General features: G+C 40.8%; 1 protein-coding gene across 2 annotated transcripts in view; it reads left to right on the forward strand.

The window, feature by feature from the left end:
• CNOT10 (CCR4-NOT transcription complex subunit 10) overlaps positions 1-12,956 on the forward strand; it is a 33,012-nt gene extending 20,056 nt beyond the window's left edge. For both annotated transcript variants that reach the window (XM_065628434.1, XM_065628435.1), the window contains 7 exons: positions 2,220-2,300; positions 7,335-7,448; positions 9,273-9,403; positions 10,178-10,213; positions 10,339-10,466; positions 11,190-11,265; positions 12,687-12,956. In XM_065628434.1, coding sequence (XP_065484506.1) covers positions 2,220-2,300; positions 7,335-7,448; positions 9,273-9,403; positions 10,178-10,213; positions 10,339-10,466; positions 11,190-11,265; positions 12,687-12,841 — 721 coding nt within the window. In that variant the 3' untranslated portion in view covers positions 12,842-12,956. The remainder of the gene's footprint in view (positions 1-2,219; positions 2,301-7,334; positions 7,449-9,272; positions 9,404-10,177; positions 10,214-10,338; positions 10,467-11,189; positions 11,266-12,686) is intronic.
• The last annotated feature ends 4,379 nt before the right edge of the window (positions 12,957-17,335 follow it).

The raw sequence follows: 17,335 nt of genomic DNA on the forward strand, positions 1-17,335 counted from the left end.
ATTTTTGTGTGTGTGTGCATGTGTGCGATGCACTTGATTCAATATATAAATGTCTAGCAACTCAGTTGTAGACATTTCCCCACGATCAGATTTGACGTTCATCAGCCCTAGTATGTTTTGTTGTGTTTGTTTTTAGACTAGAAAGGAGAAACTAGATTTAGAAGCAGGAAAGAAGCATGAAGCTGTTGCTTAATAACTTGTATTTTACAAAAAAAAGAGTTTAAGAAAAATATCTTTTTTCTTAAAGCTTCAGAAAAAGTAACTTGTAGGCAATTTATGTCAAATGTTAACTAGCAGGAAGGTGTTTTAATTTTTTGTGTTGATCCTGATGCGTTCTGAACTTCCTTTTGAAGAGGACATTTGGCTGTAGCCTGCACTTTCATTAATGACCATTTTGAGAAGGGAAGAGTTACAATAACTAATCTGGAAAAAGTGGCTATGTTAAAACTTTACCTGCTCAGAGAGTGAAAAAGCACAATGGTTTTGTCGGACCCAAGTACAGATAAATTTTAAGATCATCCATTTGTCAGGATTTACTGCGCATATGCAGTGTTGCATAGGCACAAGGTGCATCCCCATATATTTTGGGGTTGCCTGGGGATAGACTAGGGCTGGGAGTTGGTGGCTGCAATATTCGAAACAATATTTGAAGACTGTTCTCTGTAACACATTTTTCCAATGACAATCTTTCCTGTCAAGTGACCAAATGATTTATAAAAGTCTGGAGTTTTTGTGTGGTGGGGTGGTGGTGGTGTTGTTGTGGGGGTTTGTTTGTTTGTTTCTTTGGGTTTTTTTCTCCTTACTGAGGTTGAAGATTGTGAACTAACTTTCCCTAAGAAGCTGTATGCAGCCCATTGAGATGAAGCTTCTCTGGTTTAAGTGAGACTTAAATTTTAAGCTTATGGGGCCCACTAAGGTGGCCCTTACCAGACAAGACCTCTTTTTTTTTTTGTTTTGTTTTGGGGAGGTTTTTGTTTGCTTTTGTAGGAGTGGGAAAAGGAAAACTCTGTATGGGAGGATCCTTTACTACCTTCTGCTTTCAAAACCAGATGCTGCTTCAGCTTAAAAAAAAGACTCCCTCATCTCTCCCAGTGGTCATTGCCAATTTCAAAATATCCAGCAACAAAGCAGGCTGTTCTTGAACTTGTGTGTCACATTCTGAAATATCTAAGGATTTGTCCCTTCTGACAAGGGACCTTCTGTGAGAGAGCAAGTAAAACATATAAGGCATTTGAAGAAAATCACACTAATTGAACAGGATGATTTTGAAGCAAATCCCACTAATTGAGCAGGCTGACTCTGAGGCAGATTCTGCTCGTATTCACAAGAATACAGTGAATACTTTCAGTGGTTAAGGGTATTTTTTTAATCTAATTTTTGTCAAAGGCATGAAATACTACAACATACTACAACAGTATTGAGTACAGGTTTGGAGTTGTTGCTGTCTGTTTTGAAGGTCTAAGTTGGAGTTATTTTACCTGTTTGTAATGAGCAGATATGAAACTACATCAATTAAAAATTTATTGATAAGTGGACAGACTCAGTTTCAATTCCAATTTTTTTTTCTTTCTTTTTTTTTTTAAAAAAATCTGTTTCTAAACTTTAGTGTCTGTCTCTGCCAGGGTGCAGCTGTCAGCCTTCAATTCTCATTCTAGAAGGAGTTTTTCTCAGCTTATTGGAGAGCAAAGTTGCATACTTTTTAAATAGAGCAAATACCTGCTCCTCAAAAAAAGCCAAGCATAATTTTTTTAAAGTGGAATTTTATTTTAAAAAAGGACATTTTGAAACAATAATTTAAGGAGAAGGGGAGCCAGAAGTCTAAAGAAGCTGTAGCACTCTGTGGGTTAGTTCTAGAATATTGATGTAATTAGTTTTCAAGATGTCTAGGAAGAGAACTAGTTTACTGCTTTTCTTACAGGCTAAAAGAAGAGAGGCTAAAAATGCAGCAAATTCTGTCTCTCTCCAGTTTAAAGTTCTCATTCTACATTAAACCTCAAAAATAGCTTAAGGTTGTGAAGAAAGGTGTGGGCTGTTTGGTCTGTCAGTCAAATCCTTCCCAGGAAATGTTCCCCTTCTCTTAATTTCCCTGGTTTTTAGGCTATAGAATTTTTCCTGTCTTTTAAATGCGTCAAATAAATATCAATTCTTATTACACTGAGAATTTTTTAATTAATTATTTACAGTCACTCCTTATAATTAATACACTGTTTTTATTTTAGCAATAAAAGTCATGAAGGGGATAAATTCATTGCAGCTCCACCTTCTTCGCCTTTGAAGAAACAAGAATTAGAAAATTTAAGGCAAGTAAATAATATAAAATATCCATCACTAAATGAGCCCCCTCTTAAAACTGTGCTGTGATTCTGGAGTCACTCCTAGTTTGGTGGTTTGGTGTTTTTTTTTTTTTTTAGGCACTTGCAAGATTGAATTGTAGCTGTTAATCTAAGGATGCCTTTTTTTTTTTTTTTTTTTTTTTTTTAAATTCACATGCTTGCTTCCTTCTGAGCTTGGAGTCCAAACAAATAGAAAGCATCCAGAATTTCAATTCAGAAGGTAGATCAGTCTTTTTGACCCCACTATTATAGATTTGGTATTGTATATTGGGCAAAACCAAAAAAATCAAGTCCTATAAGTGGCAAAGCTAAAAACCTGAGAATGGCTGTTGTGATTGGTGGGAATTACTGTATGGTACCTTTTCCCTTTAAGGCCTGGAGAAGGCTAGTTTGGAATTCAGCCCCCACAACATTATATGCTTGTTGGATGGGGGGAAAAAAAAAAAAAAAAATGGTAAAAGCAGCTATGCTGCTTTCAAAAGAGAATGGTGCTCCTTTCAGCAGGAGTAAATCCACAGTTTTCATAAAATAGAAAGAAAATAGAGTCTGTCCGGGCGTTTGACTTTCTCACCATGGAAGAACATAGGTAAAATTTGACTGTAGATATTTTTGTGTTCTCAAAGGTCCCTAAACTACTTGTTCACCAGTCTGAGCACTCTCCAAACAGAATAACTCCCATGTGTCTAAATAAATATGTTATCTGGAACCGCTTTACTTTTCCCCAGCAAGATTATCATTTGCTGGCAATGTTAATTATTTCAGGTGGCTGCCACCCCATTGAAGATCTCTCTCACTGTAAAGCTTGCACCTGTTTAGAAATAAGAAATATGTTTCAGCTTCCATTATGGACAAAGCATACAATAATTTCCCACTTAAACTCTTGGGTAAACACTCAGTTCCAGCCTAACCCCAGGTAACCTGTGTTTTATAATGACCAGCTTAACCTTTACTTTGCTTCACTATGTGTAGCAAATCTACTTGTATTCGCTTAAAAGCAATTTAGCAGGAATCTGTGAGGAGATGTTACTGAGACCTCGATCATTTATTCTGAAGTGGTACAAGAGTTTGCTACTTGAAATAGAAGGCACTGAACTAAAAACAGTGACGTGGGTTGGTTGTGGTGGTTTTTTTGTTTCGTTGTCTCTCTTTTTTTTTTCTTCCCCTCCTGGCTGTTGTGTGGTTGCCACATGTCAAAATTACATGATGTCACATTGTGATTTTTTTTTTTTTTTTAAATACATGGTCTTTTCTTTTGTCATCAGCTGTTGTTATCTACTGATGAAACCTGACAACATGTCAGGAAAAACTTATCAGTTTAGCAAGAATAACACTGCTTCTGGTAAAGAACATCATATAAGGAAAGGAAGAGCATTGCTTTATTTTTTTTTTTAAATACTTGCTTTGGTGGTTAAATCCAGAGGACTAGACATCCACAGGGAGTGATTCTGCTAAACCTATTTCTAGTTTTTCTGCAGGTAGCCATGAAAAGCAGAATACATTACATTCAAATGTTAATATATTCCACTAGCCTTGCTCATTAAGGATCTTGGTGAGAAAATTAAAATTCTTGTCTAGTCAGAGAAAAGTAAGAAAAAATACCAAATGTTGGCAAGGATTATCCTGAGGAACCAGGTGTCTATTCAATTCAGTTTTTCCCTGTTAAGTCACTGGATTGAAAAAGCTCTATTGCTTCTAGAACTGAAATGGGGAGCTTAAATGCTGCTCTTTTTTTTTGGCATTATTTGTAGAGTTGCACATCCTAATAAGAGTTTAAAAAGACTGACTGACTTTGCCCTCAACAGTTCTTAAAAATTAAAAATACCATCTAGAAAAGGCTTGTCATATGCATTGTTTGGTACTTCTGCACAAATTAGTTGAACAGACTATTCTCATAACAAGCAGTAATTCAATTGCAAGGTTTTAAAAGCAAAAAGCAGAAGTCTGAGGATGCGAAATGTTGCTGAGAATTTATGCATAGCAAGTAGAAACTCCAGATTTTTCTTTTGAGTTTCTTTTAAACAGTTCTGCTCTTTGCTGCTTCTCATCCTCTGAGAAGCCTGTTCCTCTGCTCTGCTCTCAGCCTGTGGCTGTTTCACCACACCAGAACAGCCCAACGCCATTAGGATACACCAAGTGTAAAGGAGTTCTGGTAGATCACAGTGCTACTTTTGAAAAATTTTGTGGGCGTTATTGTAGAAGTTCAGATGGATAGCACCAGACCTTGTTGTAGCCTTCTTCTCCCTAGATTGAGCAACTTTCTGTGAAAATGTTAATTTTCCCCTTCAAAGTGGCTAAAGGGATAGTTTGATCAGCCACTTTGTCCTGAATGGATGTGAACTGCAAACCCCTCCTATGAGGCATGTGATCCAACTTTATTTTTTTCTTTTGACGCTTCCATTGGCCCTCTCCAGCCCATTGCTATGCTTGAATTATTTTATTTACTTACAAATTTTTGAAGCGTGTGTATCCTAGTATTTCCAGGAGGGTCACTGACATTGCTAATAATTTCACAGGTAATACCGTTGGGATGACCATTGCTCACCAATATACCTTGTCTGTTCTCCACACCTACCTAGTATTGCCTCATTTGTCCACTTAAAGATTGCGTTGGTCTGTTTGGCCCTGTCACGATAGTGCAAGCATGTTTACAGTGATTATCACCTGTAGCTGTTTCTTGTTCCTCACTGTCAGCCACTGCATAGTTCTCCCCAGTTTTCCCCTTTGCTGGTGCTGCATTTCCCCATTGAGTAAGCACAGTCTGCGTTCTGTATTTCTTAATATTTTGGATTGCTTTGTCTGCACTGAAACATAAAAAGTAGAGAGCTTATATCCACTGTTGTGTTTGGTTAGCTGTTTTAAATTATTTTAGATCAGCGATGTTCTCTAAATGATTTAGAAGTGCCATGTTTGGTGCCTTGATGGTAAGTTTTTCAAAACTGGATTTGCTCTGGCTCGCCCTTTGCCTGAGAAATAAGCCAAGTCAGATGTAGAGTTTGGGTTCTGTAAACGTACTGTCAGTGTGGGCTGACAAATCTTGTTGCCTAGACCTGCACAAGAGGCTGTTTGACATAATCTGGCAGTTAAAAAAAACATTTTTCTTTTTCCTAGTGCAAAGGCGGTTTTATTTAGGGCGTGCAGGGGCTCAGTGATGCTGGAAGTCTGCTGTGCTCAAAGGCGACCTGTGGAGTTTTGTCAGAATCCTGACCGGGGTGAAAAACTAGTTTGTCTTTTCCCTTGTGGTGCAATTCTTCTGCTCCGGTTAGCTGTCAGCTCTCCTGAGCATTTGGTTTAGCTGGTTAACAATGGACCCAAGTGCACAAGAACAGTACTGCAGGGAAGCAAACCTGAATATTTTCCTTTTCTTTAGATGGCTGTTGCTGAAGAATCTCGCCAGCTCTTACACAGCTTAAACAGTGAGTCCTTAGAGCAGAGGAGTAGGTGTCAATGTTGCTGCACTTACCTATTGTGTGTTTGGAGTGCATTGTGTTTGAATTTGTACTCTCAGAAGTAAAAATAATGATGTAAAGGGCAGTAGCAACCAACTCTGCAGGCCTTGACTTGTGTCTAAGGGTATTTAGCTGGTGACGCTTCACATCTCTGCTGGTTTAAAAACCGTGCTTCCTTAGGCAGAGATGAAAAGAGGCGAGTTAGAAGCAGGCTGTCATTACAGAGATTTTTCTTCTTTTTTTTCCCCATTCCCTCCCCCTCTGGAGTCGCAACCTTTCAGAAATATTTTAGGTTTGGGATTTGAGCTGGGGAAGCTTTCCTTTCCCTCTCTCAAGCTTTTGTATGTGCTCAGATTTGATGTGACATCTGGGCATGGGGGAGAGGAAGTGGGGGGTAGGGAGAGAAACGCTGGAGACGTTTCTTATCCTCCTTGCGCATAATTAAGGAGCATGCCTCCTGGGAAAGGGGAATAAAGGCACCCCAGGTCCTGCCATGAATTACATGACTTACTGCTGGACCAAAAGTGGGCTTGACAGTTGCCAGAAGGCTGGCGTGGTAATAGCCCACCTACCAGCGGCAGAGTGGAAGGCTCTCCTCCCACCGCTCCGACGTGAGACCCCGCTAAGAGGACCTTCCCGGAGAAGGACTGGGTCCGTGCTCACAGCAAGGCATCGTGGGCAGAGGCTTGTGCCCAGAGGACAAGGCAGCCTGCGCTGGACAATGTCTTACCAAGTGGAAAATAGCCCCAAGGGCTGCATTTGGGGAGGAGGGGGGAAGTTATTGCGAAGTCTGAAGCTTGGTCTAATGATGGTGTCCTGATGTGGGGTTATTGTTTGAAGATGGAAAATACAAGTAGTTCAGATTTCATTACAGAACTGTCAGTGATTTTCGTGGTTTTGGAAAGATAAAGTCTGTGACAGCAACAAAATGCCACGTATCAGTCAGAGTCTTGGCAGTGGATTACAGCTCCCAGTGGAACACAAAACTGGAAATGCCAAAACTGCAGTGTTTTTTGTCCCCGTGTGCAAACATTGTACAACATAAGAGTGAAATATATTACAACTTGATTGCTACTGTGTGTTTGTAGATTTCTATGATATACAATCTACAAATCTGCTACCCCTTGCTGCAGCAAAAGGGGAGGCCAGGGAAGTACAAATGAGAGTGCATGACAAAAAGAGTAAAAAGAGGGTGAGAAATGGAGTCTTTCCATGAGAAGAATGATACATGGGGAGGTCCATCTTTTATAATCTGTTATTTATGGTCAAAATTGCAAAATCTTTCCGAGCACAGCACAGTGGTCCTTGGTTTTTACTGGTAGAACACAATGTATGTATCTCCTAATTCAGAGAATGCGATTGAGGCTATAGATAACGAAACACTAGCTCCTTTACTTCGTTTGATGCAAAGACGTTATTGAAAGTTTATGATGTATTTCTTCAGCACTTAAGAAATAAATTTAACAGCTGCATTTGGAATCATAGAACCCCTCCATTTAACATATTGGCTTTCCCCCCACCCCTTTTTTCCTTTTTTTTTCTTTTTTCCCTCCAGGTGCTCGATACTTGCGTGCAGTGCCTACGTGGCTCTGGCTTTGGGTGATAACCTTATGGCATTGAATCACGCAGATAAACTTCTTCAGCAACCAAAGCTGTCAGGGTCTCTTAAGTAAGTCTGATTTGGTCATTTCTTCTTTCTCAGCCCTGCTTTTTGCTGGAGAGTTCTGAGATGAAGCTTCCAATGTCTGTAGCTGCTTGCCAATTCTGTATCTGATCCAAAGAGTTGCTTGGCCCGCTCCTATTCTTGTTGAAGCCCTAAGTGTTCATTGACCCACAGGAACGTGAGTCCCCTCCTTTGTGTACAAATTCCATGTAATTTGGACTCTATTGCTGCTTTTGGTGCTGTTTGTTAATCTCCAGCTATGGGTCCCATGCAGGACCATCTGTTCTCTGTTCTGATGTGCTGTGGGGCTGCCCGTGCTCGTGCTGGCACAGCAAGAGGGCCACGAATGAGCAGCTGGGGGTGGACAATGTCAGCCCAAGCCAGTGTGCTGCTGAAAGCTCGCTTGTGGAACTACAGCCTTGGTAGGGAAAGTTTGCTCAGTCGGTAGGGAAAGTTTGCTCAGTCAGTAGGGAACTGGCTCTTGGGGGTGCCAGATTGTCTCTCTACCTGCTACTGTTGCTTATAGAGGTTCTGTTCTTGAGTTTCTCTTCTTCAGTTCTTTATTTGGTACTGTATTTTTTGGAGAGATACTCAAAGCTTATTCTGTTTCTACAGTTCTCACACATCTCTGCCAATTAAAAAAAAAAGCGCAGCTTTAGCCCCATCCTTTTGACCTTGTTCGTGCATTTAATTCCTATGTCATACAGAGGATAAAACATAGCAGAGGTTTTTATGGTAGCAATGATCTTTTTCAGGAATGGTAAGGTACTTGCAGAAAGCAAGCTAACTTGTACTTATTTTTATATGCTGGCAGCATACTCTAAAATGGTCAATGCCAATTAAATTCTTTGGCTCCCATGCTTCAGACTACTGCAGAAGCTCATCTTTTTGCACAGTCATTGTATAAGCAAGATTTTGGAGGAGTTTGCAAGGTAACACATAGTTTTGTGCAGGTGGTGTTACCATTATGTAATGCAGATGACGTTTTTTTGCAAAGGCAGAGCACTATGTATCTTGGTCCCAGGAAACTAGGAGTTTGTGCAGATTAGGATCATTGAACTGTTCCTGTTTTCTAAAGTGAAATAAATGGCATGTAGAAAGTTATGTTTGCTGTATCAGATCTAAATTGCAGCAGTTACTCTGGATGATTGACTAATATTTTACCTGATGTTTGTAATTCATTACAACCAACTACACAGTTAGTTTGAAGTGTATTGTATACAGCTGCATAGAACAAGGGTGAAGTTTTTCACTCAACTTTTGTTTCAGATTAAATATTTGCAAACTAACTACACTCTCGATTTGACAGATTCCTTCTTTTCCAAAGCTAAAAAGGAAAGCTTGCTTAATTCTTTTGCAAAACCTGCAGTTGGAAAGGTGTTTGCCCCATAGACAGGCCTGTATAGCTGCTGTCCTTAGAAATGCAGCTATCTCACAGAATCAGTTTGACTTTTATTGAATGTCCAGTCACTTAACACCTCAAATTATAGATGTATCCAGATCCTGGGGTGTTTTTATAAGTATTTCCTTTTCAGTTCTCAGAGATAAAACCATACCAAGGTACTGTCTTTCTGGAATGGCAACTCCTGTGCATGAACTGATTGTCGTTACTCAGGTGTAGATTTTTTTTTTCACAACATTAGTGCCTAAAAAGCAATAATGGCAGAACTGGGTATTATGACAACACTTTATAAGCAAGCTAGCGTGCATGCAAGTGTTTCAAGTAACAGTTTTCATGTGCTCGTATTAAAAACTGCATTCAGTTTGTCTTGCATAACAAATTGAGGGGTTGGTAGGCTGACATTTGTACCTAACCCTTTGCTGTTGCAGGTTTCTTGGGCATTTGTATGCGGCAGAAGCTCTCATCTCTCTAGACAGAATATCTGATGCCATCACTCACTTGAACCCCGAGAACGTCACTGATGTTTCCCTTGGGATCTCTTCAAATGAGCAGGATCAAGGTTAATGAATCCATACTTCATTAGAACTGGTTATGCTTTCAGCTGCCTTCCTGCTATAAATTTCTATATACAAATGTAGTGATGATTAAGACACCTCGTTTTAAGACTGTAGGTTGCTTGGGGTTTTTTTTGTTTGTGTTTTTGTTGTGGTGGTTTTGTTTTCTTGGCTTTAGTTCCTACTTTGTGTTTGGTTTGTCTTATGCATGTTTGTCATTCCTTTGAAGTGACTAGTTCTGTAACATAAATAGAACTGTATATTGTAGCGTTCTGGCTTGTTTGAAGGTAACTTTTGAAAGCTGCTTTTGCTAAATGTGCAATTATGGTGAAGTTTGGGCTTCGTACGCTCCCTTCCAGCTTTTTAGTCTCTAAACCAGCTTTGGAGTACCAGTGAAGTGTACTTACTGCATTTAGTGAAAGAGATGAGTGGGGAGAATTTAGTCGATCTGTATCTTAATCTTCTTGCACTGCTTCCAGTTGAGAGTGTGTGTGTTTTGTTACAGGAAAATACTCCAGAGCCCATCTGTATAGTTAACTCTGATTTTAGTGACGTGTCTTCAGTTTAAACTTCACTGTACTCATCTGCAAAGCTAAAAGGAAAACATTAAAGATAGGAAGTCTTAGGTGGCATAAACTCTTGAGTAAACTGATGTGTTGTCCCTCTTTTAATGTCAGACCATAAAGAAAAAAGTAAATTTTATCTTTTAAAGCTTATCACAAAAATAGTACAAAAAGCTCACGGCTGATGATGGGTTTTGTGGCTTTTTTTCTTTGTAGGTTCTGACAAAGGAGAGAATGAAGCGATGGAATCTTGTAAGTACCAGCCACCATATCCAGCAGAGTACAGGAACTTACTTGGCCAATTTGGAATAAAAGTGTAAGAAAAACCAAAACAACTTCTTTTTTTTTTTCTTTTTTTTTTTCTTTTTTATTTGCAGCTGGCAAACAGACCCCGCAGTGTTATCCTAGTTCGGTCACATCTGCACGAACAATGATGTTGTTTAACCTTGGAAGTGCTTACTGCTTGAGGAGTGAATATGACAAAGCTCGAAAGTGTCTTCATCAGGTACGAAAAACAAACCTCGAGACAATTTTAGGGACAAATATACTTCCTTCCTCAAATGCATTGTTGAGCTGCAAATTGAAACAGCAGTCTTCCAAATTACTACTTAGTAGTTGTGTAGGTGAACAGGTTCAAATTCTGTGAAGTTCTCAACTGCTTAAGGCAGTTGTCTTGCTATTTTTCCTCCTGAGGCTTCTTAGGATTGGGCAGGTGTCTGTGCTTGGGCTTTTTTGTAGCATACCTGTAAAGCCCAAAGGAGTCCAAGGCCATCTGTGGACATAAAGTATAGTAGGTGTCTCCATCTACAATAAATTACTTGACTTCATAGCTGAAAAATATTTGTAAATGGAAAGCTAATGAACAATCCTTGGTAACTTTGTATTCTGAACTTTGGAGCAGTGGAGGTTACCTTCTTCACCCGTCATCTCACCAGGAGCCCACCATAGATTGGCCCAAGAATTACAGACTCGTATTAACACAAGTATACAGCAGATGGTGCTGCTAATTAGTGTGAAGCAATCTTGCAAGGCAAATAATCTTTCAGTCTCCCCTTGCATGCATAAACCTGATGACTCTATTAGTTTGAAAAAGCTTATCTTAGTTTATGAACTGGGGTTTTTTTTTTTGTTAGCTAAGACAGCGGTAACAATCTTGTCAAGGGGCACTTTCTTTGAGCGGGATGTTTCTCTTAATCACTTTTTCTCCCCGCTCTCCTTTTTCAATAAGGCTGCTTCACTGATCCACCCCAAAGAGATCCCTCCAGAGGCTATTCTGCTGGCTGTATACCTTGAATTACAGAATGGTAAGGAGTTGGGGTGTTTTGTTTTGTTTTTCCCCAACATTAAAAACCCTAATTTAACACGTAAGCTGCAATGTCAAATGTGATTTGGTATTTTTAACATTTTAGGGTTTTTTTGTTTGAAGTTTACAGCTAACTCTCATAGGTAAAATGTTAGAACAAATTCATAAGTTTTGAAATGTTCTGTGACCCAGATTTGGGATACAAGGAGAGGAGGGCAGTAGTCATCATTTCTAGTCTTTATAGAGTTGTGCCAATATTTGGAATAACATCCTTTAGGCCCCATCTCCACTTTACACTGCTATGGACCCACGTATCTGCACCTTCATTTCCATTGTTTATTGCCATCCTGTTCTTATACACTCCAGAATTCCTAAATGTTCATCTTCTGAGCTGAAATCTTCTACCCTTTGCCCAGAAATCTGTAGTCTTGGACAGGCTTAGTAAAACTCTTGATGAGGTTTATAGTATGAAGAGGGCTTGCAAGGCTTTTTAATGAAAAAACCTGCAATCCAAGTTTCCCAAAGAACCTGTGTCAAGGCCTATGTAGCAAGTATTGTAACAAAGCTTTGTCATATCGATAACTCTGTTTTCCAAACCCCTTCCTTTTGAAGGTTCACTGTGTGTGCATGGAAAAAAATCTCTACAAAATGGGAAACTGGAAAGATTGGACTATTCCGCAGTGTGAGCAGACTGGTGCAGCTACACTGTTGAAGCTGCCATGGTTGCAGACCTGTGCCCCTTGGGGCTTAATATCAGAGTGTTGCAAAATGTTCAGTGTGCTTGTTCCCCTCCAGTTGTCTTGCACTGCAGGCAGAGGACTTGAGCATTTGTATTCAGGATGGAGACTCCTACAAAGCTTTTCTTAGAAACATCTTTAAAAGTTGGAATTTTGGAAACCTTTCTTTCTGCAACAAAGAAGTACAGAGCAGAAAGGAGTAGAAAATGGGATTTACATCTTTCACTCCCTTTTAAGTATATAACTGAAAGGAGCTAAAACCTTTTTTTATTATATAAATGGCAACAAAAAGATGCATCTCTTCTGAAACTAAAACTTGAGTGAAATAAAAGTCTTTGATAAGAGGGAGAAATGGTCTTTTCAGAACTTAGTGGGTTTTCTCCTACAATGTTATAGGTTTAATTTTTAACAAAGAATAAGTATTGTTTAAATTGGTATTTATTTGATGGGCCATGCATACAGTTGAAAATCAGATTTCTCCTTTTAAAAATGTTTTATATACACCCTTGACAGTTGCATTACTGTCTGTGATGTCCCATTGTGTGGGGATTTTGTGTGAGATCTAGAGTCTTGCTATGCGGATGGGAGAATAGGTGCCCTTCAGGAATTTAGAAGGTGCTCTGGCATCTTCCAGCTCTGAGATAAAAGGTCTCCAGCTATTTTTTAATCAAAAGTTGTCTTGTAGGTAACACACAGCTGGCACTGCAGATCATCAAGAGAAATCAGCTTCTCCCTTCTGTGAAAACACTCTCAGACATGCGAAAGAAGCCTGTTTTTCAGCCAGTCCACTCAATCCAGCCCATTCAGATGCCAGCTTTCACCACTGTGCAAAGGAAGTGAGGTTGGCTTCAACCTGCTGCTGCCCTGCCTGTGAGGGCTTGGGATTTTGTATATTTTTTTTAACCTAGGACACCTGCATACCCCAATTGCTGGAGTGTGTTCATTTATGTAAATTTTTAATAAAACATGTAAACAAAAAGGTATGCTTGGTTGTGTTTATGAAATAACTTCTACAAAGGAAGAGAGATTGGTACCTGTTTTGAATATGAGTGGCAGCTTATTTACCAGCAAGAAGTGCTTAACCAAGTGTGTTATTCTGTCATTTTTGAAGAGGATATAATAGAGGGAAGTGACAGGAAGGAGTCACCTATTTACCTGAACTAAAGTCCTGTGGTGCAGTGTAGGGTCTATGGCTGCTGGGTTTTGACACATTATGAGCAATGGGTTTGTGTTTCTCAAAGAAGAGGTTTTTGCCTAACTGTGCCATGTTGATGTAGCTACAGTCCCCTGTCCTGCAGTAGCTGGGAGTTTGGGCCTTGCTGCAGTTGAAGGTTCTGCTCCCTTACAGCATGGGGCTGTTATGGATGGGGTAAATAAGCAGGTGAATGACCTCAGTGCTGGGCTGTAAGAAAAAGGATGAGGTTTTTTTAATATAGTTTGGGGCTTTTTTTGTTGTGGGTGTTTGGTTTTTTTTAAGCTGTCTCCAGAGGAATACTGTCTTTCAAAAAAATTTTCTGCTTTTTTGCTCAAATTCCAAGGCTGTAAGATAGCAGCATGAGCAAGGACCCTCTGGTCATTTATTGTAGGCCTAGGAGAAGAGATGAGCTATTCTGCCCTGGGACTTCACCTAAGCATAAGATAATCAGAGCCCAGCACAGAACAGAGGCACCTCACCTAATTTGCACTCCCTGGCCCTTTTGTACCATTTCAGCTGTTCTGAGACTTTGCCCAGATAATCTTGAAGCTAAAGCTGGGATAACACCTTATCTCCCTGTGCTGCTGGCATTGTACTTTGCCTCCAGCCACCAGCAAGGTCACTTTTCCAAGCAGCCACTTGGGATGCAGGTCCTGCAAGTTCTGCTCCTCAGAAATGTGAGCAGGAGAGGGGAGCCAGCAGGACAGTCCTGGGTTTGCCCCCAAGATCTTGAACAAGCCACAACTGACAGAAGAACAATGGTAAGTTTATTAAACAATGTGCAAGGTGTAGAATGAGCACAAGCACGCAGCCCTTCAGCAGGAAGCTATCCATGATTAAGCAGTACAGCAGAAAGCCTGAGTTACTACTGTTCCACCTTCTGCTAGTTAACTAGCTTCTCTACTTTTCAAGGCTTTGAAGGAATGACTGACTTTTTCCGTGGCTGACATTTTCAGTAACTTTTCTGTTGATGGAGGGAGGAGGTGGCATCCCTTTGTCTTCAGGTAGTGGCAGGTAGTTTAAAAATAATTAGGAATTTAAAAAAAAAAAACCACACCACCACAAAACAGGAAAGAGGGGGTAGAGATCACCTTTCTGAAAGAGGGGAACACAGGAGCCAATACATCCCTCAAGTCAAAGTAGATTGACTGATTAAATACAAAAAGGTTAAAGATGCTCCCTGTGTGGTCCAGGGCCCTGAATAGAGCTTCTTCTTCTCTGCCCTTCCCCACCCTCCTCCAGGAATGCAGGGCATTCACATGCAAAAGATGCTAATGCTTTGCTCCAGCAGCTCCCAGCTCCACCCAGAGGCACCCAGTGCTCCAGGGAAGATGCAGCTGTTGTCCCCCAGCTCCTGGACCTCTTATCGCAGCTGCATTTGCATGGGAGCAGCAGCGCTCAGCCCCAGCAGTGACTGATGCTCACCTCCCCTAAGGCAGCTGCACTGAGCAGAGCAGCTCTGGGAATTTTTTTTCCCCTGCAACTTGAAGAAAGGGGTGGGTAGTGGAGACTTTTAGCTGTTGGGCTTCATGGTTCTACCATTACCAGAAGGGAAAAATAAATATCAAAATACATGTAGGAAGGGAGCAGTCAAGGACTTGTCTTCCTCTCTGGCATTGCCACGGAGTCACAGTCCACTTTTGCCTTTACTTGACCTTCACTTCTTCACAGGTGGAGCCTAAAATAGCAAGCTGTCCTGCAATAAAAGCAGCAGGGTTGTGTGTTGTCAGTGAAGTCAATGCTTATTATTTGGGTTTGTTCCCCTCCTCCTGCCCTTCTCTTCCCTCCAGAATCTCACCCCTGCAGTCAGGTTACTCTCCTTTCCTCTAAGTGGAGGTACTCCTGTTGCTATCTCAGCCTCCTTGCTCACATGCTGGCAGCACTTGTTCAGCAGTGTCCAGAGCCATCTCATGGTGCTCAATGAGCTTCCAGGTTCTAGTTGTCTCCACAGAGAGAGCAGCCAGGGGAATAAAGATTGAGTACCACACACAGCTGGCCAAGGTGGTAGCCTTGAAACTCACCTGAGCAGCCTTTTCCCCCTCCTTCTCAGGATCTTCTCCCTCCTCACAACTTGAAGTGACCTCTATACTGCTGATGTGCTGCCAGCTGCTCCAGCAGGAAGGAAGAGCCATGGTCTGGTCAAGGATTTTGATGGATAAAGCACAGAATGGTGCTGAGCAGCCCTACACTTGTACACAGCTGGGGCCAGAAAGCATCTGGGCTTTGAAGAGCTACTGCAGTCAGCACTTCCAGAGACTGGAATCCACCTCCACTTCTACCCACGCTGGGAATTTAGTCAGTGGCTTTAATTCTCAACCCCTGTTTGCTTAATAGCATCTTCCCTACAACTCACCATTTCTTTTCAAACCTTTTCCAAAGTAATAATGCTTACCCAATTTACATTGGCAGTCTGCTCTGCAAAATGACAGGCTGTCGAGGTTTGATTGCAGGGTGACAAACCACAGCAGATGTATTGTTAACTCCTCCTTCCCCCCCTTTAGCCCCTCCCTCTCCCCCCTTCCCACTAAGGACAGGCTATTGGGAGGGAAAGAAGGACCAAGAGAAGAGAGTTGGAAAAAAATTAAAAATGTTTTACTAATGCTACCAATAAAAATAGAGAAAATAATACAAAATATACAAAACCAATCTTGAAAGTCCCAGCAGCTGCTCCGGCAGGTGTGGGGCTGGCGCCCCAAGTCCTGGACTGGACTCTGCAGCCAACTGGAACTGGATTCAGTCTGTCACTAGGCCTCAGTTCGCAGGGACAACTCACAAGGTCCTCTCCCAATGTCGGCCATAAGGAAAAGCGACAAGATCCTCATGATCCCCCACTTTTATATGAAGTATGACATGAATGGGATGGAATACTTAGTTGGTCAGTTTCAGTTCACTGCTTCTTGTTGCCCCTCTCACAGGATGTGCATCCATCCTTATCAGTTTAGCAACCTCGCATCCCATTGCTATGTCTACCAAAACATGTATCTAGCTTTCAGGAAAGTGCAGTTAGTAAAACAACTTTAGCTGACAGGAAAACTCACTAAAAGAGAAACTTGTTAAAAACAAGACCAGGACACAGATACACTATGAAATGTTCTGGTGGCTTTGCTTTACATTACGACTCAGAAAAAGCATTACTTTCACAGTGGCAACGGTGAAGACATGGAAACCTAGAAACTGACCTAACAAGGTTAAACCAGGAACTTTCTAGCAAAATACTGCAAAACCTGCATGGAATACAAGTGGCAAGTCCAGTATCAAAGCCACTTCCTCCAGTCATGACAGTGAGGCTGTTTTTTTTCATGAACCACACAACTAAGAATTTAACACTGCATCAAAACTACTTAAAATACCACACACCCCACACACTTCTCTCAATAGCACCCCAACATTTCTCCTCTCTGCATTCAAAGCAGGTGCCTTGGTTAAAGTTTTCAGTAGTCACCACCTGGATGCAGCCAGGTTCAAATCAGGCAAGAGGTTTTTCTTTTTGCATCCTGACAGAAGAAGAGAAGGGTTTGGTTGGCTAATACAGAAACACACATACGCAGATTTGCCATGAAAAAAACCTCACATTTATTTGATTAAACAAAAATAAAATAAACTGCATAGGAACATTTTAAAGTCCAGAGAGACACTGACTTTGTTTTAAGGCTGCCAGTAGCTGATACATCATCTCCTTGCTACATCCTTCAGCCTTCCCTATGGACCACAAAGATACATTCAGAAGCCTCCATTAACACAAGGGTTCTAACATTTTGCTCACTTATTCTACATAAAAGTTTGCACATAACCTGTCATGCTTTCTTCTCTGCAGTACTCAACATCTGACATCTGAAAGTGTCACATTTTGTCCAAGTAGAAATGTGATTCCCTTTTTGGAGCGTGGAAGTTTCTTGTCACAGCCTGTTTCATTACCAATTACAAAGAAAAGCTCTAACCAGCTCATTAGAAGCTGAGCACTGTCTGTCCTGCTGAGACACTTATTATTATTAGGAGAGCAACGCAATTAATCACTAAAGTAAAAGAGAAACAACTGCAACAGAAGAGGAAGCTGCAAAACCAAAGGACTCGAGAGGCCCAACGTTCAAGGACTGACAAAAATCATTCTGGATCCCGATGCAAAGCTGCACCAAGACAAT

This window comes from Caloenas nicobarica, chromosome 2 (genome assembly GCF_036013445.1).
Source record: "Caloenas nicobarica isolate bCalNic1 chromosome 2, bCalNic1.hap1, whole genome shotgun sequence".
NCBI lineage: Eukaryota > Metazoa > Chordata > Aves > Columbiformes > Columbidae > Caloenas > Caloenas nicobarica.